Here is a 27,785-nt window from a genome sequence, read left to right as displayed (position 1 = left end):
CTTCCCGGGAGGCGGGGTAGGGGACAGGTGTTGAGCGAGGTTGGGAGCGGAATGCAGGCGGTCCCAGCTGGGGGCTCGGGTGGGATTCGGCACCGCGAAGAGCCAGGGAGGGGACGCGCTGGGTATTCGGGTCCCGGGTAGGGAGGAGACAGCGGAGGGGGGTCGTGGCTTTGGGGAGCGGTGCTCGGGGTCCCCTCCCAGAGGGACCAGAACGGTCCCGAGCTCCACCTCCCGGCCGGGGGGGGGGGGAGGGCGGGGAGGCGGGCGGGCGGGCCGGGAGGGAGGGGGAGGGAGGGGGCGGGCCGGGCTGTGCGCTCCGCTCGCTGCTGGCTCCGCCGCCGCCGCCGCCGCCGCTGCCGCCGCCGCCGCCGCCGCCGCCGCCGCCTCACACATTCGGGCAGCGGGAGCGCGGCGCGGACGCGAAGCCGCCGGGGCTGCCGTGCCCGGAGCCAGCCGGAGCCGGAGCCTGAACCGCAGCGCCAGCCCCCGCGGTGCGAGCCGCAGCCCGGGCCGGGGCCGGTGGCGGCTCATGGACAGCGGGGCCGGCGGCCCGCGCTGCCCCGAGGCGGGTAAGGATCCGGTGGCGGTGGAGGCGGCGGCGGCTCCCGGTCGGGAGCGGCCATAGCCGGCGGGAGCTGCGGGAGGGGGGCTCAGCGGCGCGAGGCCACGGGGGCCCGGGCGGTGCTCAGCGCGCCGGGGCTGAGGCGGGGGCGGCTGGGGGCTGAGGTCGGGACACTCCGGCCTCCGAAGTCCGCGGCGAGCGCGGGGCGAGGAGAGGGGTGCTGAGCCGGACCTGTGCCCCTGCGTCCCGCACCCCTGCGCGTTTGGAGCCGCGGGGAATGGGGGGACTCCAGGAGCGCGCCGAATGGAGGTGGTTGGGGGAGGCGCGCAGTCCCCAGCTTGAGGGGGAGGGGGCTCCCGGAGGACGAAGCAGGCGAGGACCCTCAGACACCACGCACACGCACACACACACACGCACACACACACACTTGTTGGGCGACCAGCTCCGCTCCCTCGGGCGCTTCCAGCTCCCCGCGGGCACGCGGAGGGCCGGACCACGGACATACGAACACGCATACATACATCCGTACATATGTGCACACCGACATACCTCCCGCACACCAGCGCCCGCTGGGGCCCCGTCGCTAGCTCAGAATCCGCTTCAGCGTCTGCACGCTCAGCAGCACGGACACACAACCCATGGCCATAAGAGAGCACCAGGGCACAACCGGGTGTGACATTCGGCGACATGGACACACACAATCCCGTGCCCTCGAGTATGAGTGTCACGGACACAGTGCGCCTGACGAACACTCAAAACCTAACCTAGCACATACATATTCCTTTAAGGAACACACCCTAACATCAATTATGTTACCCACTCCTTGGCCAGAACATAGATACACAACACTGGTCTCGCTTCCCCTCCTCCACTGCACCCACATAAACACAACCCCGGTGTCTCAGCACACGCCTTGACAGCACACACCCTAACACAGAAAGTAGAATCTACAGCGGCGCCTCACGGGTGCAAACCCAGAATCCACGGCTTCACGCATCTTAACACTGGGTTTCACACACACCTTACACCAACAGTGTCACATTACACCTTGCAGCCTATACACACAAACACACGCTCAGTCTCTCTCCCTCGGAGGCCGGAGGGATTCCGTCCTGGGAAGCCGCGGGGCTGTCGGCGAGCCCCTGGCGCCCCTTCATCTTAATCACGACATTGTTATTGTGAATATCAGCACCTGGGAACCCTGGGGGCTGCCCAGACCGGCTTCCCCGCCTGCGCCTCCCCGCCCCCACTCCGGGCCGGCCGGCCGGGTATTCCCGGAACAGGCTGGACTGGCAGGCCGCGCCATCCCGGCTCCCCCGGGCTTCAAGGCCCTAGGTCCCTTTGCAGAGGGTGCAAGCCTGGGGCAGTGTTTGCAACCCTCTTCGGGCCATTTAGCTGCGTTCTGCGAGCCACCTGGGTCCCCAGCACACCTGGGTCTCGCACACCTGTGTCCCTCTCACACCTGGACGCCCCCTCCGCCGGCTGCCGGCTGCAGGCTGCAGGCCCGAGCAGTACGCGCGGGCAGACCCTGGGGCCCGACGGGAGATCGCGGCTCGCGCAGGAGCAAAACTGGTGGGCAAGATGGACTCGGCTACCCTCGGGAGCCCAGACTTCTGGCCTCAGTTTCCCCGGCGGTGATTGGCGACTGTTTCTTCTTGCTGGAAATAGTCGGTGCAGCGTTGAGGTCTCTGAGGATTGAGCGCGGGGCAAAGACCCGTTTCCACTTGCCGTGAGAGGGTCCGTTTCGGGAGAGAGTCCCCACCCGGCCCGGCTCGCCGCGCTTTGTGATTCGGGCGCCGGCTCCCTCCCCGCCCCCTCCCGGCGCCCGCTGTTCGCCTCCCGCCGACGCCGGCTGGCCGGGGACCCCAGGCAGAGGCCCGAGGTGCGGAGGAGTAGAGATTCCCCGCGGCGGCCCCTCGGGCAGGGGGCGCAAGGGGCCCCCGCCTCGCCTTGAGCTCCCGAAGGCCCCGTGTCGCTGGGGTGGGGGTGGGGCCGCCCGAGTCCGAGGATGGTGGAGGAACAGCCGTCCCCACCCCACCCCCAGCCGCCCCCAACACAGCTGCGTCCTCTGGGAGGAGACGCCCGCGCTCCGGGTGTGTGCGGGGGAGCGCCCGGTGACCGCAGCGGTGTAGACGGGGCTGCCCGGCGGCGACGGAGTCCGGGACATCGGAAGACCGAGGGAGCCTTTCATTACCCGCTCTGGGCCAACCTTCGGTAGCTGCCAAGAAAGAGCGCGCTCAGGTGTTTGTGACAGTCTGGAGATGGGGGCTACTTTCTTGATGTGGAGGTCTAGGAGAATTGAAATCTGTGCTTACAACTAGACCAGGGCATGGAGTGGAATCAGGGGTCAGGGCCGAGAAGGGCCTCCGAGATAGGCAGGGGTAGTGTGGTAGCGGAAGAGATGTAGTTTCAGTTCTAGCAGCGTTGTTTCTCCTCTCTCTGCTAACCCGGTTCAGAGAGGGACTTCAGCTGGAAGAGGATGTCTTGCTGGTCTGGCATCTTGCCAGCAGAGGGGCTGCTGCTGTGGCTACTTGGTCAGGGGATCTGGGCTAGAGAGAGAGAGATGGTGAGCTCACTGCTGGGAGAAAAGGGGTGGAAGCACCAGGAGAGGGCCTTGGGATGGGGGTCGGAGATGGAGGAGGCCCTTCTCCTATGGTTAGGGCTGCCCCTCCTGTGAACAAGGGTAGCTGGTGCTGCAGAGTGAGATTCTTTCAACAATGTATTGAGCACCTGCTATCTGTATCTGCCAGGGCCCATAGTGGGTGGTTGAGGATGCAGTGTATTGGCAAGATAAACACCAAACTTGTCTTCATAGGTCTTCCCAACTAGCAGGAGATGGGTTCATTTATTTACTGAGCCAGTGAATACCTACTGTGTGCCTGGTGCTGGAAATAAAATGCTCTATTCAGTTATATATATATATATCCTTTACAGTATAATAGATTTTTTTTAATTTTTTTTAATTTTTATTTATTTATGATAGTCACAGAGAGAGAAAGAGAGAGAGGCAGAGACATAGGCAGAGGGAGAAGCAGGCTCCATGCACCGGGAGCCCGATGTGGGATTCGATCCTGGGTCTCCAGGATCGCACCCTGGGCCAAAGGCGGGCGCCAAACCTCTGCGCCACCCAGGGATCCCAGATTTTAATGCAACAGATCTCATCTCCCAAATAACTTCCAAGAGGCAAAATTTATTATTTCCATTTCACAATATGGAAATAGGTTCAGATAGGTTCAGAAAGGTGAAGTCACCTGGCCGAGGTCACATGGCTAGGAAGTGGTGGAGCAAGGGTTTGAACCCCGACAATCTGACTCAAGAATGCAGGTGCCTGGAAGCCCTGCAGAGGCTAATAGAGGGCTGTGAAAGAGAGGGGAGAGGAGCTGAGAGCTGTGCACTTGTTCACTGTGGGAAGCCTCTGAACAGCTCCACCCCACACAGCCCCGCTAAGGCTTACCCTTCTCTCTCTCTCTTTCTCTCTCTCCCTCTCTCTCTCTCTCTCTCTCTCTCTCTCTCTCTCTCTCTCTCTCTCTCTCGCAGAGGTTGGCTTTGTCCTTTGATTTGTGTGCCCCCGGTGGCAGTGGTTGTTGTGTAACAGTGCAGGGGTAAGTGTCGGGGGTCACAGCTGACTTGGTCACTGGGACACTGATGGCTGCCTCTGGGCGTTTTAGCATTCAGCAGAAAGTGGGCCCTGGTCTCCCGGGGCGCTGGAAATAAAGGTTCCAGGTGAACCCTCATTGCTATCCTCCCCACCCCCCAACATGTTGACACAGATTGGCTTTCCCTGGACTCTGCTCCCTCATACCTCACTGCTCTCCTCAGGCCTGAGAAGAATGAGTCACTGTGTATGCTGTAGCTCTGCTTCTCAGGGTCCTGGGTGCCTATGTCACTGGGCAGAGGTGGGGACACCCTTGCTAGGAAGGCAGCCAGGGCCTGGGCAAGGGCAGATAAAACACCAATCACTTCAAAAGCTGTCCCCTGGAACTAATGACTCAATAACCAACCACCTGGGCAAAGTTCAGGGATGGTGGGGGCAGGGCTGAGAAACGGCTGCCTCACTGCTGCTCCTGGCTCCTCTGACTCTGTCCCTGCATCCCTAGGACCTCTGGGGGTGGGAATAGGGGGAAGACAGCTACAGGCTGGGAGGCTTGGGGTTTTTCAGTCCTTGAACCCCAAGCCTTCTTTCTTTCTTTCTTTCCTTGCCTGGCAAGTTTGGCAGCCCAGGGTGGGGGTGGGGGTCACTACTCAGCCAACATAGTCTATCTTCTGTGATTTCTGTTGATTTTCCTTCCCCTGCATCCAGCCTTTCCCCTAGCCCTATGGATGTGAAGAGGCATTCTTATTTCTCAAATCTTGACTCTGCTTACTACTCCCGTGACCTGAGACAGTTCGTGATTCTTTCTGAGCCTCAATTTTATCATCTGTACAATGGAGAGTGGTGTGATAATAAAGTACCTGTTTCAGAGGGTGGGGAGGATTAGATGGGATAATGTATGTGAATGGAGCATGTTGGCTGGGATGATGATGATGATGACAGCGATGATGGTGGTAAAGGTGGCAGGAGAATTTGCACTTCTTTCTTAAATCCAAGGACCTAGTACATCTCAGAGATCATAGTTCCCTCATGGTGCATCCTGTTGCTTCCACTCTACTGCCTGGAGGATTCTCCAAGTCCCTCCCCCAGAATCAGAATTCCTGGTGGGGGTTGCTGATAATACTCATTTTAAAGGAACTTCCCAGATGCCTTAAACCTTCTTCAACTCTTGCCCTCTCTCTGAGTAGCCACCCCTCCAAACCCATGTTCCCCAAATTCCTACCTCCCAGAAACATCCTTTTCCCCATACCTTCCTGGCTTTAGATATTTCTGTGGTTCTCTTTCCAACTCAGAAGTTGTATACCATAATCCTTTTCTGACTATGATGGTTGGAGATAAGATATCTCCTAAGGGTGACAGGGTGAATGTGTGAGACAGAAAAAGAATGTGTGGGGGTGGGGTGAGGGTCTTACAGTGTCTGTGCTACCTGGTAGGCCTGAGGGGTTAGAGCCCTGGGTTGTGACCCTGAGAGGGGGAAGGAAGGGCGTACTCTGTAGCACTTCAGAGCTGCTACAAATCAAAGTCACCCTGACTCTGTCAGACAACAGATCTCTGAATTTATAGCCAAAATTTGTGAGCATTCATTTTTCTTAGAAAAACCTGTACAGTAGTTTCATAAAATTCATAAAGAGGGCTGTGATCTAAAAAGGTTTAGAATCCCTGTTCTGGAGAGACTAAGTGAGGCAAACAGTCACTGCCGTATTTCTCCTTCCGTGTCACGTTTAGAGTAATTCCCATAACCCCCACCCTGCCAAGACTTATGCAAGGAATTGGTGTGCAGGATGATCCGCTGTATGTGTGCCAAAGCGGGGGGCGGGAGGCAGGCTAAGGTACCCAGAAAGGAATGAGGTTCTTTGGTTCTTTGGAGACAGTCCTCTGGGAGTGTGTTGGGTTGGGAGCTTGAAAGTAAAACGAGCCTTGTGCCCAGTCCATGTCGGTAGATGGAAAGTGGCTGGAGGGTGGATCCAAAAGAAGCATTAGCTAAATTCCGCCTTCCTTTAAAGTGATTAAGCTTGCAACTAGGAACAAGCACTAATCTGATAACAGCCTCATATACGTTGAGTACTTTACTGCCAAGGAGTGACCAGGGAGGAGGTGTGGTTTGGGAATGCTACGTGAAAGAGGTGAAGTGTTTGAAAGAGGCAAAGTGTTTGACTCAGTGTAAGGAATCTGCATTCAATGAGCATTTGCTGAGAGCTTATGGACCTGAACAGAGGATTAAATTTGACCCCAGTAGGTTCTTTGATAGAGTAATGGAATTGGGCAAGGGAATAAGCAGTGACCACCCAGAAAGTGCTAGGATAGGCTAACTCTAGGAACTAAAATAGTTATTCAGAGGCTCTTACTGAGTGCCTACTGTGTGCCAGGTCCAGGGCAGGGTCCTGAGGTTGTAGGAACAAACAAAACAGAGGCTCTCCTGTTCTCTACTCAGTCTCCAAAGACAATTGACAAATTATTTCCCCAATGGCTACGTAACTACAGTTGTAAGTACTTTGAGGGAGCATTTGTTGAGTACTTATTGTGTGCTAGGCATTTAGCCCACATGATCTCAAACTTCCTAGGACATTTAGGTGGTGTTATTCCCATTTTCCAGATAAGGAAACTATGGCCCTAAATCATTTCCTCCTGCTCAGCAGCCAGGAAATGGACAGCTGGGGTTCTCCTCAGACTGTCTGATGTCTTCTCCACCCTGATTCCTTACATGTGCCAAATGACTACAACCAAAGAGAAATGACAAATAGTCATTGAGTTAGAACTGTTGTGAGCTCCAGGATAGCAGATTGAGTCAATCTTGGATGCCGCTGTGTCCCAGTGCCCAGAACAGAGCCTAGCACATTGTAAGTGCACAGTAAACGTTTATCGAATGCGTGGTGGCCAGCTTTGTGAATACGCATAGGTTGAGGCAAGGGAATGAGGGTAGGGAGTCTGGCCCTACCTTCAGGAAGTCTGGCGTTTGCCAGGAGAGCCAGAGAACACAGGAATAGGTACATAGTACTGGGGTTGAACAACACAGTCGGGCGGGCGGGGTCCAAGGTAGCTCAGTGATTCATTGCCTCGGGATTGGGGCAGACAATAGTGGCTGTGAGTTGGAGAAAGGAGAGGTCACCATGGGCTGGAGAGGCCTGGGAAGGCTTGGAGGGGCCGGGGGTGGGGGGAGTAGAACCTGCCTTAAGTGGGGTAGGTGTGGTCTATGACAAGGATAGCTAGGATTTCAAGGTGGGAGGCAGGTATTTCAGGTGCAAGTGGGGAGGTGGGGAAAAGAAAGCGAACCTGAGCCCTCTGCTGAAATTGCTGGGCCTGACTTTGGATTAGAATACAGGGGCTGGCCATGGTTTTGTTGGAGAGGAGGAAGGGGTCAAGACTGGGACAGTAGCAGGTGTGGCTAGGGTCTGTAAATGCACAGCCTCAAAGCTGGGGGGAGGGGGCGATAGGCAGAAGTGGGTTATTGGGGTGATGGGCTTGCAGCTTATGGTTGGCTATGGCATACAGGGCTCCAATTGAAAGGATTTGGGGGTGGGCACGGAGGAGCAGGTCAGAGATAGGACTGGACCATTCAAAGAGGGAGGGGCCAGGTATGAAATAGGGGCCAGATGTTTGTACAGAGAGGGGTTAAATAGGAGCCAGATGTTTACTGAGAGACTGTGAGCAGAGCTTGGAGGGGAGTGGTCAGGACAAAGCTGGTAGTGTCATTGGCAGCTCTGTCCCAGTTAGACCTGCTGGGCTCGCAGTTGCTAAGGACAGGCTGGGGCAGCTCCCAATGCCAATTCCAGGGCTAGTCAGCCCTGACCACAGCCTTGACCCCAATCTTGACCTCTATACTCTTTTTCCACACAACTGTCCTTGTCTTCCCTCCCCCTAGTGGGAGCAGGGGAGAGAGGGAGGAGGAGGAGTCCTGGGAGCTATGCTGGGGGCAATGTGTGTTTGGGGGAGGTAGGTGGCTAATTCCTACTCTTCAACTCTAGCTGTTTCCAGGCCTGATGGGTGCCTAGTTTAAGCTGGTGGTGGGGGCATTGGGCACTCTGGGTGATTATCGTCAGAAAAGAGAGATCTGAACATGTCATATCTCATACGCATATACTGACTGGCCTCTTAGAAGGAAGAGAAACGAGACGTCTTTCTGTTCCCTCCAACCATCTTGAGTGGCTCTCAGTGTGGGGTCTGGGGAATATTAGGGGAGCTTGTGTCTCTTTTTTACCATGTATGTGAGGGGTGCTTAAGGCCTTTCCCTTCTACTTGCTGTCTCTCCATATCTCAGTATCAGGGTAATTACCATGGGTGACTAAGGCAGGATGCTGGTGAGAAGGAGGTGTTGGGCAAAGCACAGAATAGAGAGCAGGGAGGAGGGAGTGTCAGGAGGGTCAGGGCGTTCCATGGGCGGGAGCTGCTCTAGACCTGTTCGGGGCCCTTACCCGCTCCTCCAGCTGGAGCAGACACTGCTGTTACACCCAGCTGTGGGTGAAACTCAGGATTCTGGGTTCTGGGATCAGGGTTCTGGGCTGGGGCTGAGCTCTCTTCATGGGATAGTGTGTACGTAGCAGAGGGAGGGAGAGTCAGGGCCTGGATTGGGCAACCCTCAGCACCAGGTTCCTCTTCCCAGCTGACCTCCTATTTTGCCTCTTTTCCTTGCAGCCCTCCTGATTCTAGGTACTGCCAGGATGGGGCCCCTGAAGCCCAGCCCAGGCCCCAGCGGGCAACGGTTGCTGCTGGCACTGCTGCTTCTGCTGGCTGCATCCCCCGGTCATGCCACTCGGGTGGTGTACAAAGTACCGGAGGAACAGCCACCCAACACCCTCATTGGGAGCCTCGCAGCTGACTATGGCTTTCCAGATGTGGGCCACTTGTACAAACTAGAGGTAGGCGCCCCATACCTGCGAGTGGATGGCAAGACGGGAGACATCTTCACCACTGAGACCTCTATCGACCGCGAGGGGCTGCGTGAATGCCAGAACCAGCTCCCTGGTGAGCCTTGCATCCTGGAGTTTGAGGTGTCTATTACGGACCTCGTGCAGAATGGCAGTCCCCGGCTGTTAGAGGGCCAGATAGAGGTACAGGACATCAATGACAACACACCCAACTTTGCCTCACCAGTCATCATGCTACCCATCCCGGAGAACACCAACATTGGCTCACTCTTCCCCATCCCGGTGGCCTCTGACCGTGATGCTGGCCCCAACGGTGTGGCATCCTATGAGCTGCAGGCCGGGCCCGAGGCCCAGGAGCTATTTGGGCTTCAGGTAGCAGAGGACCAGGAGGGGAAGCAGCCACAGCTCATCGTGATGGGCAACCTGGACCGGGAGCGCTGGGATTCCTATGACCTCACCATCAAGGTGCAGGATGGTGGCAGCCCCCCACGTGCCAGCAGTGCCCTGCTGCGAGTCACTGTGCTTGACACCAATGACAACGCCCCCAAGTTTGAACGGCCTTCCTACGAAGCTGAACTGTCTGAGAACAGCCCCATAGGCCACTCGGTCATCCAGGTGAGAGGTCCCTCCATCTGTCAGGGTTCCCACCTTTAGAAATGGGAGCCCAACCCAACCTGGCGAGACTTCCCTTCTCTGGGAACTGTCAGGATACTGTGGTAAGAGCTCTTCTCCCCAGCCCCAATCTGGTGAGACCTTCCTACCCCAGCAGGTGATATAATTTTCCTCTATCAATCTACTCAGTGAGAGTGACATAGCATATGAATAGCAATGCCCCCATCCCCAAAATTGACCGAAGTTGGAGAAACTCCTGAGAAGAGAAACCCCCTCCCAAGTCAAATGGCTTGGCTCATCCTCCAGCCGGGTGAGCCAAGTTAGAACAAGAACAATCTCTCTAGAGATGAGAATATCTTCCCAACCAGATGAGATTTTCCTGAGCTAGAGGACAGAGCCTTTCTTTGCCTCTTCCTAACAGTCAAATGAGATTATTTTAACCAAGTGAGTCCTCAGAGCTCTAGAAAACTGTGTTCAGATGTCTGACTGTACACCAGCTTCCTTGCCTAGGCACAGGGTGCTTATGAGAATGGGGTGCTCTGGCACGGGGGGCGGGGGGTTAACTCTGCTGAAGTTCTCAGCACCCTTCTCCATGGGAACTGCCTCAGGGGCTGGGCAGCTTGGTGGGGCCAGGGCCTGGGAGGGAGCAAAGAAAGCGTCCCTGCAGACAGGTGGGCGTATCTCCCACTGTCATCTCAGCCCTGGCCTCCTGCCAGCCCCAGCTCCTTTCTCCTTCCCCCTGGGCTGAAGCTGTCTGTCTTTGAAGTGAGGGAGCTGAGAAGGGATCAGCCTGCCCTGTACACCGTTATGGTCCTGGGAAACCCTTCATTCCATGTCCTTAAATTGAAGTGGGGCATGGGGAGGAGTTTTAGGCAGTTTTTTAGAGGCTGGTGGACTTGAACACATAGAAGACAGACTCAGGAATAAAAGGGAGACAGACAGTCAGAGATGGTGAATAATAACAGCCTGGGTGCCAGGCACGGTTCTGAACACATTATGCATATTATGTCATGTAATCCTCACAGTACAAGGTAAGCATTATCCCCATTTCACCGATGGGAAACTGAGCCCACAGAGATTTGGAAACTTGCCTGATCTCACCCAGCTGATGTGTTCACATCCCACTCTGGCCACATCCAGTAGTCTGGCTTCAAAGCCTATGTGTGTAACAGCTACACCCCATTCCAGGAGGCTGAAGCAGGAGAGTGGGACAGAGACAGGGCTCGAGAAGGGGCAGAAAAGAAGGATTGGAAAGAGGCAGAAAGAGCTGAGCAAGACTGGGAGGGAAACAGGGACAGAAATGAAGAGTCACAGAGACAGAGGGAGCTAAGACAGTAAGAGATAGATAAGAAGCTGGGTGACCAGTCTAGAGACAGGGAGAAGTGGGAATCATCGTGAAAAGGTATGTACAGAGAGAGAGAATGAGGATAGGGCAGGTGATGAGAAGAAACGGAGTTTGGCTTTGACAGGATGTGAGCTGGGACCGGTATAGCTGGGAAGCCCTCTGCCCAGGTGTCTCCGCTGTGAAGAAGTCCTATTCCTAACAGGAAAGAGAGGAGACCAGCAGTGGTTTGAGACTCCGCTAGATGCAGTGCCCAGCACTGTGTTAGCACTGATTTTCAGAGACTGATTTTCAGATGGATGGATGGATGAAAAGAGGTATAAGTGCTATTTAGGCAACACTTGCCACATACCAGGCAGTGTTAGACATGTTTACAAGTATTATCTCACTTAATTCTCACCCCAGCCCCATGAAATAGATTCTATTATTATCCCATATTATACACTTGTAGACTGAGGCTTGTGGTGGTTGAGAAATTAGCCCAAGGTCACATAGTTACTTGGGAACTGGGTGCATCTGGGATTTGAACCCAGGACTCTTTTGCTGTGCTCCCTGGAGACTCTGCCAAATTTTACCTGTCCTGTCCTCCCCATTTACCACCGTGCTCCCCCACCCCCAGTGCCATCACGTTCTGCATGACTGGGACATAATTCCAACCATCTGTCTCCCTGACCGGTGGTACCTCATGGCCATTCCCACCAGGTTCCCGCTGCCCCATCACCACTCATGTTTGTAGAGACTTGGGCCGAGTGTACATCGGCATTGGCGTGGGAGGGCGTGCCCACTGCAAAGGGACAGACAGTTCATTGTTTGATGCTGGGATCCCAGCCCGCTGCCAGCAGGCTCTGTGGCCTCCACCAACCCCTCCCTCGCAGCCGCCCAGATTCCTCAAGTTGGTGCCTAGCCAGCGCCAACCAGGAGGGAAGAAGCTGCTGAAACAGGTTTCCCCAGTTTGAGAGAGCAGTGGCCTTGGTAGGCTCCTTCTGACCCAGATCCCTACCTGGCTGCTTTCAAAAGAAATCCCCTCACCTGTGGCCTCCAGGTGGGCATGTGGGTCTCTACTCATGAGCAGACACACACATGCATAAACACATGCCTTCTCACACAATAACATGTAATCCCAGTCTCGGAACACATGTAAGTGCACGCACACATATTAGACATATATGTCATATATACGTGCCTCATACCTTTCCAGGTCTTCAGATAGGTTGAAGGCCAGTTTAATTGAGTGGAAAGGCTGCCCCAGTTGGCAACTGGATCCTCATCCCCATACTTGGGCACACTAGCACAGGAACAGTAAGTGGAGTTAAATTGTGCCCTGTCCCATCTCTACTAGTCACTTGTAACACTGTTGAGGATTTGCCAGCTGCATCTTTCCTCCTCGGGGAAAGAGGTCAGTACTGTGCCCTAGTGTCAGGCTTGGGCAAAGGGCAGTCTATGTGCTGCTTTTGGAAAGGGTGTCACTTTAGATAAATTGTATCTGCCATGCTCATTGCCAAGGCAGCACACATGTCCCTTACTTTGCCATCCCCAGACTAACCCGTCCCTGTTTTCCTTGTTTTCCTTTTCTACCCTGTAGGTGAAGGCCAACGACTCGGACCAAGGTGCCAACGCGGAGATTGACTACACGTTCCACCAGGCGCCCGAGGTGGTGAGGCGTCTCCTGCGACTGGACAGAAACACTGGACTTATCACTGTACAGGGCCCCGTGGATCGTGAGGACCTAAGTACCCTGCGCTTCTCGGTGCTCGCCAAGGACCGAGGCACCAACCCCAAGAGTGCCCGTGCCCAAGTGGTAGTGACTGTGAAGGACATGAATGACAATGCCCCCACCATTGAGATCCGGGGCATAGGGCTGGTGACCCATCAAGATGGGATGGCCAATATCTCAGAGGATGTGGCAGAGGAGACAGCAGTGGCCTTGGTGCAGGTATCTGACCGAGATGAGGGAGAGAATGCAGCTGTCACCTGTGTGGTGGCAAATGATGTACCCTTCCAGCTACGCCAGGCCAGTGAGACAGGAAGTGACAGCAAAAAGAAATACTTCCTTCAGACCACCACTCCGCTCGACTACGAGAAGGTCAAAGACTATACCATAGAGATTGTAGCTGTGGACTCTGGCAACCCCCCACTCTCGAGCACCAACTCCCTCAAGGTCCAGGTGGTGGACGTCAATGACAATGCCCCTGTCTTCACACAGAGCATCACAGAGGTCGCCTTCCCAGAAAACAACAAGCCGGGTGAAGTGGTCGCTGAAGTCACTGCCAGCGATGCCGACTCAGGCTCTAATGCCGAGCTGGTTTACTCTCTGGAGCCTGAGCCGGCTGCCAAGGGCCTCTTCACCATCTCACCTGACACTGGAGAGATCCGGGTGAAGACATCCCTTGACCGGGAACAGCGGGACAGTTATGAGTTAAAAGTGGTGGCAGCTGACCGGGGCAGTCCCAGCCTGCAGGGCACAGCCACCGTCCTTGTCAATGTTCTGGATTGCAATGACAATGACCCCAAGTTTATGCTGAGTGGCTACAACTTCTCGGTGATGGAGAACATGCCAGCGCTGAGTCCAGTGGGCATGGTGACTGTCATTGATGGGGACAAAGGGGAGAATGCCCGGGTACAGCTGACGGTGGAGCAGGACAATGGTGACTTTGTTATCCAAAACGGTACGGGCACCATCCTCTCCAGCCTGAGCTTTGATCGAGAGCATCAAAGCACCTATACCTTCCAGCTGAAGGCAGTGGATGGTGGTGTCCCACCTCGCTCAGCTTACGTTGGTGTCACCATCAATGTGCTGGATGAGAATGACAACGCGCCCTTTATCACTGCCCCTTCCAACACCTCTCACCAGCTGTTGACCCCCCAGACCCGTCTTGGTGAGACGGTCAGCCAGGTGACAGCTGAAGACATTGACTCTGGTGTCAATGCGGAGTTGACCTACAGCATTGCTGGTGGCAACCCTTACGGACTCTTCCAGATTGGGTCACACTCAGGTGCCATCACCCTTGAGAAGGAGATTGAGCGGCGCCACCATGGGCTACACCGCCTCGTGGTAAAGGTCAGTGACCGTGGCAAGCCCCCGCGCTATGGCACAGCCTTGGTCCACCTTTATGTCAATGAGACCCTGGCCAACCGCACGCTTCTGGAGACCCTGCTGGGCCACAGCCTGGACACGCCACTGGACATCGACATTGCTGGGGATCCAGAATATGAGCGCTCCAAGCAACGTGGCAACATCCTCTTCGGTGTGGTGGCTGGTGTCGTGGCTGTGGCCTTGCTCATTGCCCTGGCAGTGCTTGTACGCTACTGCCGGCAGCGGGAGGCCAAGAGTGGCTACCAGGCCGGTAAGAAGGAGACCAAGGACCTGTATGCCCCCAAGCCCAGCAGCAAAGCCTCCAAGGGCAACAAAAGCAAGGGCAAGAAGAGCAAGTCCCCGAAGCCCGTGAAGCCAGTGGAAGATGAGGACGAGGCCGGGCTGCAGAAATCCCTCAAGTTCAATCTGATGAGCGACGCCCCCGGAGATAGCCCCCGCATCCACCTGCCCCTCAACTACCCACCAGGCAGCCCTGATCTGGGCCGCCACTACCGCTCTAACTCCCCACTGCCTTCCATCCAGCTGCAGCCCCAGTCACCCTCGGCCTCCAAGAAGCACCAGGTGGTGCAGGACCTGCCACCCGCAAACACATTTGTGGGCACTGGTGACACCACGTCCACGGGCTCTGAGCAGTACTCCGACTACAGCTACCGCACCAACCCCCCCAAATACCCCAGCAAGCAGGTAGGCCAGCCCTTGCGGCTTAGCACACCCCGGCCCCTACCCCACCCCTACCATGGGGCCATCTGGACTGAGGTATGGGAGTGACCAAGCAGGCGTATCCAACTTGCAGGCTCACCAGCCTAGAGGGGCCGACCCAAGCCAGTGGTGGGAGGTGGGACTGAGGATCTGGGGGTGCTGGGGCCTTGATGATGACCCTGCCTCCTCGCCCAGGCATGGAGGGTTAGACTGAGTGAAAATTGAGGGAGGGTGTGCTCTGTGGCATTCTTGCCCCCTCCCCACAGGGAGAGGCCTGTGACTGTCAGATCCCAAGATGCCAAACCAGCTGCTGGGTCTTGCCAGTGGGGGCTGATGGGCAGGTGAGCAGAAGGGTCAGAGGCAAGAAGGTGGGAAGGAAAGTGAAGAAGTAGAGTCTTCTCCAAACCTGGGTCTCTAGCTGAGACCACCCATTGGTGCTTCTCTAGAAGGGAAACAGGGCAACCTGGGGTCCTATTGGGTAACTGGGTAGGGACTCTATCAGGGAGGGGGAGGCTCCCTATTTGTGCCTCCTGTGTGTGCTGTGTCAGCCTCTTCCCCACCCCAGGCTTCTGGGGCTGGGCCCCGGCTCCCCTTCCCCAGTCCCAAACACTTTTCCCTGACAATAAAGTTCTCTATTTTTGGAGTTTTTGTTTCTTATTTTCCTGGAACTGAGAGAAGGAGTGAGAGAGACTGGAAATGGCCCTTTGTCCTTAGGTGCCTACCCAATTTCCCCATCCCTTCTCTTTGCCCCTTCCCACTTCCTAGACCTGCCCTCTACCCCAGCCCTATGTTCATTTACCATCGTCCCATCTACCCCCACATCTGGCAATGTGTCCCCTCCATACTTGTGAAGCCTTCTCCCTAGGAATGACCCCCTCCACCAAGAAAGGGCAGGAGCACCCAAGCGAGCTGCACCCAAGTCCTGCCCTTTGTCCCCTGCTTGAGACTTGACCCTTCCAATCTGCTCACCTGAGCAGCGTCTGACAGAACTCAGGCCAGAACACCTGGGTGAGGGTGAAGTGCAGCCTGCCCACCTCAGGTGAAGGCAGAGAAGCCCTTGATTCTACTAGCCACCTTCCCTCAGGACGAGATCTTCCAAAGTCCCTTTCCCAGCTTCTTCATCTCAACATCACTCAATACCCAACAATTACTGGGCCCTGCCCTGTGTGTCCCCACCATGATCACCAGCCTGGGCTACTGGGAGGGAGGGCCCAGGGAGAGGGGAGGGAATCTTCAGGTTCTCTGGATTGGCCTGCTCTATATTCCCATTCTTAGGGTGCTCCCTTCCGACCAAGGCTGAGGTCCCCTAGTCCTGCCCTTCCTCCCTTCCCTTCCTTCAGCATCTTGCTCTGACCACCTTGGGCTGCTGGCTCTCACTCACACACACTCTCTCTCTCTCTCTCTCCGTCTCTCACTTCTTGCTCTCCTGGGTCTGCCCTGTCTCTGGCTGTGCCTGATGGGCACTGGGGCTACAGCCTGGGTGAGGGGCCTCAGGTCCCGGGGGAGTCTCTGAGGCCAGAGGCAACATGTCTCCATGACAACTAAAGAGGCTTGAGACACTCCCAGGAGGTCCAAGGCACCAGCACTCTACTCTGATTCCATCCACAAACTCCCCAGTGCCCTGGGAGTACCCCCAAAATAAACACACCTGGGGGCTTTGAGGAATGGGGTATGGCAAGGGAAATCTAGTCACGTCTCATCTCTCCTGGACAAATAAGCATCTCTAGGGGTATAGCCAGCAACTCCTGACCTACCATTCTCTCTTCTCTTGTTCTCATCCTTGCTACCGCCAGGTCGCTCTTCTATTCCTTTAGCCTCTTCATCTTTTCTTTCCCAGGGTCTGAGGGATTATCTCTTCCTCAGCTGCAACCCAACACATCCGTGGAGCCACATTGAACATGTCTTCCCAACATTCAGACACAACCAAACCACAACACCATTGTCATCATCAAAACACATAGGCCACGCTTCTCCTGTGAGATCAGCATGGTACTAGACCCTGAGGGGAAGTGGTCATGTACATACAAGACATAGGAGTGAAAAGATGACACATTTGAGCATCTTGACCATGGAGCAGGAAGTGCCGTAGTGAAGCTTTCCCCAGCTTGCTGCTCCACTATTCCTTCTGCTGCTAGGTGCTTCCTTTTTTTTTTTTTTAATCTTTACATGAGGTGCATTGTACCATACTCAGCACTTTATGTGAATTAGCTCATTCGATGCTCATAACTCTTTGTGACATAAGTCATTAACGCTCATTTTCCAGAAGTGAAAACTGGTTAGCGGTGGAGTCAGAATTCACACACAAAGCATCAGGAAATCTGATCTCCAGAGTCTGCTGTTAGCCATAATGCTGCACAAGAGGGGTCCCACGATTAAGTCAGTGTAGGGAGTAGGGGACGTACAATCACATGGGCCTATTAAAAGCTCTGCGAGGCCTGAAGAAAGAGGGGCCTGCTAACCTTTTGTGAAACTCTGGGTTTTCCAAATGTATCTGACCACAGTGCCCCCTCCCTCTCTCTGAGGAACACAGTATGGGAATGGGAAAACCTGCATAGGTCATGGGAGTGGGCTCCTGGAAGGAAAATGTTGAACTTGAGCCAGCTCTTCAGTGATGAGCAGGACTTGGGCAGGAGGTTCAACCAAGTGAGCCAGCTCCTGAGGCAGGAGTGAGCATGGCCAAGTGGAGGACAGGGAGAGGGCAGAAAGGGGAGTAAGTATTAGGGCTAGAGTGGAGGGCACAGGAGGGAGCAGAGAGACAAGAGAGGAAGAGCTGGAGGTTGTGGAGTACACAGATGCCTTGCCAAAAGTTCTTTAATGCGGAATGCAATGAGCGCTCATGAGTTTTGGATGAACTGAGTTTTAAAAAATTCACCAGAGTGTATGGTGGGTATAAAGGGGGTAGAGGTGAAGGTACAGGATTGAAACTCTGAGGTCTGGACTAGGATGGTGGCAGTGGAGACAATGGATGGATGGATTTGGCTAAACTTAGGGAGAAATGACCTCTAGGACTCAAAGGATAATTGGATATACTGTAGGGATGGGCAATGAGTATCACAGCTACCAGCATTCCCAGGTGGACATGATCTGTGTCTGGGTGATGGCATAGTGACGAAATCATTGTCCATGCAAAAACTGATTGAAGAAAAAGAAGAATTGGGTTTCAGACTTGTTGAATCTGAAGGGCCAGTAAGGACAGCTAATAGGAAATACCCAGCAAATGTCTAGAACTTCAGGACTAGCATCAGAGAGATTTTGGATCTAGGCCTTTTAAGATTTGATAGTGATAGATGTATAGGGAATGTTTAGGGTTGAGCATGCCCCAACCCTCCATTTTATAGAAAAAGAAAATCATAGGCAAAAGGGACCAAGTGACACACCTAGTAGGCAGGATTGAAGCTTTGAATTACCAGGTGTAGGTTTTTTAGGGAGGGAGGACTGCTGGCTATATCATCTTGGAGAAAACTGCAAAGAGAAGCCCCTGACAACCAGATTGGCCGGTGACTCACAGACCCTTCCTGGAGACTGTTCACTTCGACCAGGGGGGTGATGCCCCTTTACAACATCCCACCCACAGGTCAATTTGGGGGATCTTGTCTGTCATCACCCAGACCCTGTGGTGTTTTGGATCACAACACAGATCCCAAGAAGGGCTGCCTATTCCTGAAGATGAGATGGGAGCCAAGATGGAAAGGCAGTTCTGAGCCGCCTTCCCAACAGCTTAAGAGCTCCTCGTCCTGACAGCCTCCCCCACCCCAGCTGCCTTGAATGGAATGAAGACTGTGATGGATCAGGAGGTACCAGGAGGATGGGTCTGCAAACCCAGGATCTCCTCTCGTGGCCTTCTTGATAACCTCCTATTGAGGGTTTTAGAGTAAAGACAAAGCACCTGTGAAGTCTTAGAGGCTTGGAGGGAGGCTGGAGTCTTAGCAGCAGCAGGGCCTTGGCCTGAGCTGCTCCCACTCCTGGCTTCCAGGGGACCCTGTGTCTATACTCTCCACCACTCCTAATTTCTGGATGACAGGAAAATCAGTGACAGTCCCAGGTGGGCGTTTGGGTGACTGGTTGGTTGTGCCAAGTGCCAAGCTGAGGTTGCCAGGTTCCTGGGAGGATCGTTAACCCATAGCAGGCATGTGGGGCTGCTGGCTGGGAGCAGCCTGCACAGTTCTACCGCCCCTACGCCAACATCCAGTCCAAGCCTGTCCCCTCCCAGAAGCTCCTTCCTATTTGCTAGAAGGAGTCTCCATTTGAGGCCAGCCTTCCTAATTCCTGATGGATGCCAGACCCCTCCCCCTCTGCCCAGGTCCTCTTGGGCCCTGCCCTCTACAGTTAATACTCTGCTTCCGGATCTGGAGGATGGGGGAGTTTCCATTGTTCTGCTTCCCCACCCCCAAAGGGCCCTGGTTTCTCAACGGGCTCCCTTTCCTTCTTCCCTCCCTCCCACCATTCTCCTCTCCCAGGCCTCTCTGGAAGGGGATGCAGTGGGGACAAAGCCCCCGCCCCCCGCCAGTGGGAGGGGACGCAGCAGGGAGTCCTGAGGTTGCCTACAGCATGACTGCAGGGGTAGGAACAGAGGATCAGAAAGACATTGGGATCTCATTTAGATGGAGGCAATGGGAAGCCAAAGAGCAATGAGACAGGTGAGGAGCTGAAGTTCAGGGGTGCTATTTGGAAATTAGGGAACTGTTTTGGTATTGGTGAGCTGTTTTGGAATGAGAAGTTCATACTGCTTTAAGGAAGCTGTTCTAGAAATTGGAAGCTTGCTTGTGATTGAAGGCTATGCTGGAATTAGGGGAGTTGGCTGGTATTGTGCTATTCTGGTGTGGGCTGTTCTGGAATTAAAGGCTATGCCAATACTGGGAAGCTGTGCTGTGAGAGTGGTTGTACTGGGTTAGGCTTATTGTGGTGGCCTGGGGGCTATAATAACACTGGGGCCTGTGCTGTGGTGGGACTTGCTGCGTGTAGTCTTGGCTATCCTGTCCCAATTAAGGGGCAGTCCTCCATCGGGGTCTGTGCTTCCTTGGGGGCTCTGCTGTGCTAGGGAGCTGGGCCTCTTCTCAGTCGCTGCTGAGGCCTGGGGGACCAGGAGCTCTGGGGTGGGCCAGGCTGGGGGTGGAGATCACTGTGGTGGTGGGCCTCTGGGGCAGGCTGGCCTGCCAGCAGTGACCCTCCTTCTCCTTGCAGTTACCTCACCGCCGCGTCACCTTCTCCGCCACCAGTCAGGCCCAAGAGCTGCAGGACCCATCCCAGCACAGTTACTATGACAGTGGCCTGGAGGAGTCTGAGACGCCATCCAGCAAGTCATCCTCGGGACCCCGACTCGGTCCCCTGGCTCTGCCTGAGGATCACTATGAACGCACCACCCCTGATGGCAGCATAGGAGAGATGGAGCACCCCGAGAACGGTGAGGAGTGTGAGCATGGTCAGGGCCCCCTGGGAATGGGTAGCAGCTGAGCATGGTGAGGAGACCTCAACAATGTCTTCCATGTGTTCAGCAGTACTCACTGTGCTGAGTACTTTGAGCTATACGTTCATTTAATCCTCACGACTCTGATGTGAGAACTTCACTGTTCTCTTTACAGTGCAAGCATGTGAGGTTCAGAGAGGTTAAGTCACTTACCCAAAGTAACATGTGGGAAGTGACAGAGCTGGGAGGGATTCAGACCCAGGCTTCTCTGACTTCAGAGACCTTGCCTTCAGCACCACATCATACTGCCTTCCTGAACGGGGCCTAGGAGAGGAGTGGCCAGGGGCTCAGGCGGTGGTGAGGGAAACTTGAGGGAATGGGGGGGTCCCTTTATGGGGTCAGAGGGCCTTGAGAAAAGAGAGGGGACCCTGGATTCAAGAGTCCAGCTCCTCTGTGAGGAGCTCTGGAAAGGGTATGCCACTCCCCTGAGGGGAGGAGCCGGAGCGGGTCTGGCTGAGGAAAGGGAGTGGGAGGTCTCGGGAGGGGAAAGGCTGGTCTGCGAAGGGTTTGAAGGTGATGGCAGAAGGGACGTCTGGGCCAGAGCAGAGGTCAGTGCGGGAATGGACAGTGAATGTGCTGTCAAAATGTGTGTGTGTGCGTAGTACGTATGCTTGTGTGTGTGAGGGCATCCGTGATAGCCGCTGGAGGAGGAGACTCAAAAAGGTTCCCCTTGGGACTGAAAGACTCTCCCACTTGGAGCTGTCCTCTCGGGTCTTGTCCCCTCCCTCAGTCCAAACTGACCCCCCCAAAAACGCTGCGACGTCCCACACCCAGCCGTCAGGCCCAGGGCCCTTGTCTGACAGCCCAGGCCCTAGGTCTCCGAGTGCCCTCCGCCCCACCCTGCCCCTCCGTGCTCTCTCTCATGCCCATCTCGTCCTTTTTGTGCCCGCGCAGAGCCGGCTGGCCGGAGCAGGCCCTGAGGTGGAGTGCCAGGTATGTGGGGGCTGCTCTGGGGTCTGGGGTCTGGGGGATTTGGCCCAGCACCCAGCCCCGCCCACCCAGCGCCCTTGCTCTGCTTGGTGCCAAGCTGGGTCCCTCAACTCTGAGCTGAAGAGCCTTGGTGCTTTGAGGGTTAATGACAGCGCTGTCCCCTCCTCACCTTGCACTGGCAGGAGGCCAAGCCAGGGTGGGTGGGACCCGGGGAGCCTCTGACCCAGGCAGTGCTGCTCAGTCATGTCCCTCAGGGAGGGTCACCGCCTGGTACTGTCCCTGAGCGAGGGCAGACAGGGGCAACCATGACAGGAAGTGCTCATGGCCCAGCCGTTCCCATGGAGACCCCCCGCTGCCCAGCAACCACACCGGCTACTGATGTCAGGCGGCCAACTCCTGTTCCCGTGGGTGTTCTGGGCAGGGAGCCGGGACTAGACCAAGGGTGGTGGTTGGCATAGGGGGCTGGAGTGAGGTGGGGAGGGGTTGCATGAGTGTGCTTATGAGTATGTGGGTGTGTGCTTCTATGTGAACTCCCCACACAGAAGCTCCCTTCTCCCTGGCTTTCAAGCAAGGCCTCACCATGCTGGGTTAGGGTGGGTTCCAGGACAGCTGGGAGCACGGTGAGGCTTGAGGGGGTTCAGAAGGAAAGTATGTGCCCAACCTTTATCTGAGGATGGAGATGCCCAGTATAGATTTGTGTGTCCATACCTAATCTGAGGATAGGCATGTGTGTGTGTATGTGTGTGTGTGAGTGAGTGTGTGAGTGTGCACGACTGACAGACAGACAGACAAATGGAGATATTGTGCCCTTAAATGAGGATGGGGGTTTCCTTATCCCTAAGGATAGACTTGCTTGTTTAAGCCTGACTGGAGATAGATGAGGGAGTGTGTAGATGGGTTGTGTGTTTGTGCACCTGTCTGAGGGAAGATTTGGTGGGTGTGTTGATAGGCGAGCTGGAGGGTGGCTGAGGATGGAGAAACACATCTATTTAAGGATAAATTGTATGAGAGAGAGAGAAGAGCCTGCGGTGGATGGTGGCAGAGTGTCTATTTGCGGGTGTGTGTGCCTGTGAACTCAGTGGGCAAAAGGGGCGTGCACCCCTGTTCGAGGCAGGGCGTAGGTGCCTGTGGGAAGCCATGGAGTGGAGCTTTGTGATGTTACTCTGCCTGAAGACTGTCCTCCCCATTCTGTCCTGCAGACCTGCGCCCTTTGCCTGACGTTGCTATGACAGGCACATGTACCCAGGAGTGCAGCGAGTTTGGCCACTCCGACACATGCTGGATGCCTGGCCAGTCATCTCCCAGCCGCCGGACCAAGAGCAGCGCCCTCAAACTCTCCACCTTCGTGCCTTACCAGGACCGAGGAGGGCAGGAGCCTGTGGGCGCCGGCAGCCCCAGCCCCCCGGAAGACCGGAACACCAAAACGGCCCCTGTGCGCCTCCTGCCCTCCTACAGTGCCTTCTCCCACAGTAGCCATGATTCCTGCAAGGACTCGGCCACCTTGGAGGAAATCCCCCTGACCCAGACCTCGGACTTCCCACCTGCAGCCACACCGGCGTCTGCCCAGACAGCCAAGCGCGAGATCTACCTGTGAGCCCCCTCCTGGTCGGTGGCCTTGCCCCTCCCAGCCACCGGCCAGGTCCCAGATGGGCCCATTCCAGGGTCCTGCTCCTGACCCCTCCAGTGTGGACTTCCCAGCCAGGGCCCCAGGTTGGGGTGAGTACTGGCCTCATGACCACGTAGGCCCTTCCCCCAAGCAGGGTCCAGGTTCTCTCTCCTCACTTCATCCCCCAGCCCCAGCCCCTGGGAGCCCTTCTTCCCCTTTATGGGGCTCCCCCAAGCTGGTGCCCAAGAGGGCTCCTCCACAATGACTAGGCTCCCTTCCCTCCACTTCAGGGGAACGCCCCCTCACCTCGGGCAGATGGTGGAGTCAAGGGTGGGCAACACACTTTTAACTCATCGTTTCCCACATGGCCGACCAGGGTGGAGACAGGATGTCCCCATTCCAGCCCTGCTTCAGGGCTGAGCCGGGGAGCCCCTCTCCCTGGGAACTCCCAGAGGAAACTCTTGACCGCCAGGGGCTCCCTGAAGGGCTTTTGTTACCAAAGGTGGGGTGGGGATGGGGGTGGGAGTGGGGTGGAGGCCATGTCTTCCTACACTGCTCCTGGGCTGGCCCACCTGCCTGCCACATGCCCATGCCTGATCCCATCCAGGCACCTCCTTCCCTGCTGGTCATGCAGTGTCTGTATATAAGGACCTTGGAATGATGTCCCCATTTCTGCCTGATTTGCAACTTTTCTTGTTGATGTTGTGTTGTCTTGGGGGACCCCTCTGGGGGGGGGGAGGCTACCCTGTGCCCCCTCCCTCCTGCCGCAGTGCCCCCCACCCCAGGCCTCTACTGTTCCATGTTGTAAATACCCCTGGGGCCGTAGTGGGATGGGGGTGCAGGCCAGGGAAACAATGGGTGGGTGAGGGTGGGGATGGGGGTAACATTCGCCTATCAGCAGAGCTGGGCTTTTATTTAATTTTTTTTAAAAATACAAATCTCTATTTTTTTGGAACTGTTGCGCTGTGCCCTGGGTTGGGGGGATCCCCGCTCAGGCTGGCCCCCCCACATCCAGATGAGCATCACAGAGGGGCCCTGAGGCTGTGGGGGGGCAGCTGGACAGGGGTGGGATGACTGTGCCTCTGGCCTGGTTGGGTGAGTTGGGAGCAGGAAGGTTTGCTCAAGGGGTGGCTGGTTGCTGCCTCCAACAGGGGGAACCTGCACCCTGCCCCCTCCCTGCCCCCCCCCCCCCAGCCCCTGCCATGACTGACCCGTCAGCCTGTAAAACCACCATTGCCTTGATCTCAGGGGGTGGGAAGCGCTGCCTCAGGGCACCCTGGGCTCCAGGCCCCCTTCTTCCAGTTGGGCTTCCCTTTGCCAGGGTCAGGGGTCCCCTGGGGGAGGGGGTGGGGAGATTGGGGGGCAGAGAAGCCTAGTCAGCCATGATGAGGTGGGATTGCTTTCTGCACCTCAGGGGGCCAGGGTGTGAGGGGCATCCTGTAGAGCCCTCATCTCCCACTGTGGCCATCTCAAAGCCTCAGTCCCTCTTCCTTCCAGAAACCCCCACTGCCTTGGCCCATACCTCTCCAGCTCCCCAGGGGCCCAGGCTGGGAGGCTGGAGACTCAGGGTATGGCCCTTGCTTGACTTAGTCTAAGCTTGGGGGCCGGCCCAAGGGTGGGTGGGGTGGGTACAGGCTGCTGGGTCGTCTGGTGCCTTTGGGAGCTGTGCTGCTGGGGTCTTGACTCCTGTAACCCCAGAGACCCCACTGCACCTCGGGAAAGCTAGGGGCCTGAAGAATCACCCTATTCTCTGCTCCTTGCCCCTACCTTGGCTTGGGGTAACAGTGCTGGGAAGGAGAGCATTGTTAGGCTGGTAGCCTCAGCATACACAGCCCTTCTATTGAGGGCAGAGGGTAGAGTGGGCTGAGGTAGCAGCAACCAGGTCTGGGGGTTGGCCAAAGGCTCCTTTCCCTGGGGGAGGCCCAGAAGTGGGCCAGGGGCTTGATAAAGAAACAGCCCCCTTCCCCCTGCACAAACAGGGCAGGTGCAATAGTGGTAGAGTTGGTAACATGAGGTGCCCAGCTGGTGGGGCAGTGGCCTCAAGGGCTGTCTGGGTCCTGGAGGTCAGGATTCTGGCAAGAAGATTGTATGAGGCCCATTTGCTTGGTGGAGAGGGTGGTCCAGACAGGAGGCATTCCTGGAGTCACTGGACTCCCCTGGAAGCCCCTGGTGGCCTGGGTACCCTGCCCTGGTCTTGGAGACTCCTGAGCACTGAGTGGAAGGGCAGAGGAGCATTTTGCACAATGGAGAAGCCAGAAGGAAGGGGGTAGCCCAGATGGCTGGGAGGGCTGAGAAGCACAGAGGAGCCCTTCCCACAGGCAAAGGCAGAGTCCCAGCCCCCTGGTTGGGGTCAGGGCACTGAGTCTGTCACCACCTGGGCACTCGAGGAGAAACCAAAGGTGGGCAGGGGATAGGTGACAGCACTGGGGACCACCCCTGTTGGTCCTAGGTCTGTGAAGTCCTTCCCCAATGCCTTGTGTCGCGTACAGTTTTATGTACAAATAGACGACATTTGGCCAGGGGAGACCCCCCCCCCAAACCCAGCCTGACCCAGTCAGTGTCTTCCTAGAGGGGACCTAGTTGGTTCCCAACCCCCTACTTCAGAGCATGTCTCTTGGTAGGGGGAGGGTATATGGGGACATATTTCCGGGGGTCCCTGAAGCGTGTCTCACATCCCCGGGGGAGGGTCTCTGGGGCATCTCTCACCTCTGGGGGCTCCCTAGGCCCTATCTCTCCCTTTGGGAGTCTCTGGAGGGACATGTATTCCCTCCGGGGACCATGGGAGCATGTCTCCCCCCTACCCAGGCTCTCTGGGGAGCCTGTTTTCCTCCCAGGGTTCCTGGGAGTACTTAAGGCATGTCAGTCTTGGGCCATCTCTCTTCCCAGGGAAGGGGGCTATCTCTGAAGCATGTCTGGGAAGGGATATTCCTGACCCTCCCTGCATCTCTCCTCTGGGGGTGTCTCTGACCTGCAGCACTTTGGGATGAGACTGGGCAGCTCCGAGTTGTCTTTTCTCCTGGAGGCCCTGCGATACCTCTCTCCCGAGGATCCGGCCTCTGGAGCCATTTCTTCCTTGGGCGTGGGCTGTCTCCTGGTGTTGGGAAGGCTTCTGCTGGCCATGAGAAAGTCTCTTAGGGGGCGCCTCCGCGTGGGACTTCTCTGGGAGGGGGGACTCTGCCTCGCCCTTGGGGTCCCCGGGCGGCTGTGTCTGCCCGTGGGGAGAGGGAGACTGTGTCTCCTCGGGTTTTCGGAGTGGGGAGGGGGGCCGTGTCTCTCTCGTGTGTTGGGGGGTGGGGTTCGGGGAGGGGGGTTTGGGGCTCGTGGGTGCCCACACTGGGGTCGTGTTTCTCTTGGTTCGTGCCACTTCCCACCGCCTCGCTCCTCCCGGGAAGGGCCCCCGCCCCGCCCTTACTCCCCCGCCCCGCCCCCGGCGCTGCGAGCACAATCCCGTTGATTTGTAATGATTTCCGTCTCTGTCTTTCTCTTTCTCTGACCGCCCCTCCCCCGCCGCGAGCATGCGCAGGCACCGCCCCTCCCCTCCGGTTCGGTTCGTTTCCGGTTTGTTTGCTGAGCTGTCAATGGAAGACCCGTGTAATTATTCCCGAGCTTTACAATAAAAGTGTGAAAACCGGACCCCACCTCGCTTCTTCCGGGCACTCAGGCCTGCGTCCCGGGGAGCCTGGGGGCTAAGTCTGGGCTAGAGGCCTCGGACGGGGCCCGCTGGGCTGGATCCGCGCCGCTCGGGGACGGCGGCGGGAGGACGCGGGCCGAGGCCGGACGCCCGCTCCGCGCCGGTGCCAGCGCCAGCGCCTGCGCCTCCCTCCCCGGCCCCCCGCCCGGCCCGCCGGCTCCGGGCCACGCAGCCCCACCTGCAGCGGGGGGGGGGGGGGGGTGAGGGGCGCTGGGGAGGGGTGAGCCCTGCTGCCTTCTTCCAAGGGCGGGAACCCCTGCCTGTTCCCCTCGCGTTTGGCAACAAGTAGGAACTGCCGCACTGAATGGGAGAAGGGGCTGGAGGCACGCCTGTCGCTCCCTCCCGCGCTCAGGAACCAGGGCCGGAGGTCGATTTAGGGGGCCCGGAAAGGTCTCACCCCGACCTCCCACTGCGCTCCCCTCCCCCCGCTTCCGGGCCGCCGCGGCCCCGGCCTCCTCCGTCCGGCTCCCGGGTAAACACCGGCTGGGGAGAGGTCGCAGAACAGAGGCCGGATCCGCCGGTTTCCCGGCCCCGCCTCCCCGGGCGCCCCTCCCCCTCCCCCCTCCCCCTCCCCCTCCGCGCGCTTCCGCCCGGGCCCCGCCCGCACCCGGTGGGCCTGGCTCTCCGACCCCGGGGTCGCCTCCGCGGCTGGGATTAGCGGAGCGCAGGGACTAATCCTGGCTGAGCCTCCGTGTAAACCCGGATCGGCCGCGGGTACAGCGGAGGTCGCGGGCGCCCCTTCATCCATTCCTATACACGGGGCTTCGCAGAGCCTGATGCCCACCCGAGGTCCCCTTACCACATTCAGGGACCTGGGCTTGGATGTGCTGTGAGGGACGGACCGGGGGAGGCGGCGGTGGGTAGAAGAAGACACCACCAAGATCAGGCTTGAATCTAGTGCTCTATAGCCGGGGGTGGGGGGGCGGGTGGAGGAAGGGCTGAGGCCCCTTTGACAGCCTCTGAACCCACAAGGGATCAGGTCAACTCTCCAGTTCAGTGAGCAACCTCTGCGCCCCCCCCACCCCAATCCTCCAGTTAAAGAATCACAAATCCTCCTACTTGACCAGCCCCTAACCCTGAGGCCTCATTTGATCAGTGGAGGCAGCCAGTGAATCAGAGAACCTCACATCATCTCCACCCCAGACTTGGCCAGACAATTGGGGGTGAGGGGCTCCTATTAAGGCCTAGCTTTGGAAAAGATATCAGGGGTCAAGAAACGTGGGTATTCTAATCCTGCCCTTGGTTGGTTCACTCATTCTGTAAACATTTCCTGAGCCTCTCCCTTGACCTGCCCAGCACAGGGTGCTGGGACACCCTGAGAATGACACGCA

At 56.8% G+C, this 27,785-nt stretch overlaps 1 protein-coding gene across 4 annotated transcripts; it reads left to right on the top strand.

Annotated features, from left to right (window-relative positions):
- PCDH1 (protocadherin 1) lies at positions 1 to 26,396 on the top strand. Of its 4 annotated transcripts, XM_077897618.1 has the most exons (6): positions 344 to 569; positions 8,784 to 9,631; positions 12,553 to 14,748; positions 19,945 to 20,164; positions 21,122 to 21,160; positions 22,357 to 22,495. In XM_077897618.1, the coding sequence occupies exons 1-5, from the start codon at positions 530 to 532 to the stop codon at positions 21,145 to 21,147; spliced, it is 3,330 nt and encodes a 1,109-aa protein (XP_077753744.1). In that variant the 5' UTR covers positions 344 to 529; the 3' UTR covers positions 21,148 to 21,160; positions 22,357 to 22,495. The 4 variants fall into 4 exon arrangements, with proteins under 4 accessions (XP_077753743.1, XP_077753744.1, XP_077753745.1 ...); XM_077897617.1 differs by lacking the exons at positions 344 to 569; positions 21,122 to 21,160 and adding an exon at positions 1 to 16 and having other exon boundaries at positions 22,357 to 26,396; XM_077897619.1 differs by lacking the exon at positions 21,122 to 21,160 and having other exon boundaries at positions 22,357 to 26,396.
- Positions 26,397 to 27,785: the final 1,389 nt, after the last annotated feature.

The sequence above is a fragment of the Canis aureus genome, chromosome 5 (assembly GCF_053574225.1).
Source record: "Canis aureus isolate CA01 chromosome 5, VMU_Caureus_v.1.0, whole genome shotgun sequence".
NCBI lineage: Eukaryota > Metazoa > Chordata > Mammalia > Carnivora > Canidae > Canis > Canis aureus.
This window is presented reverse-complemented; position numbering and strand designations above follow the sequence as displayed.

Coding starts and splice junctions, on each gene's coding strand:
- PCDH1 (XM_077897619.1), top strand. CDS start 530: ATGGACAGCGGGGCCGGCGGCCCGCGCTGCCCCGAGGCGG. Junction 570..8,783: donor CCCGCGCTGCCCCGAGGCGG/GTAAGGATCCGG, acceptor TTTTCCTTGCAG/CCCTCCTGATTCTAGGTACT. Junction 20,165..22,356: donor GATGGAGCACCCCGAGAACG/GTGAGGAGTGTG, acceptor TCTGTCCTGCAG/ACCTGCGCCCTTTGCCTGAC.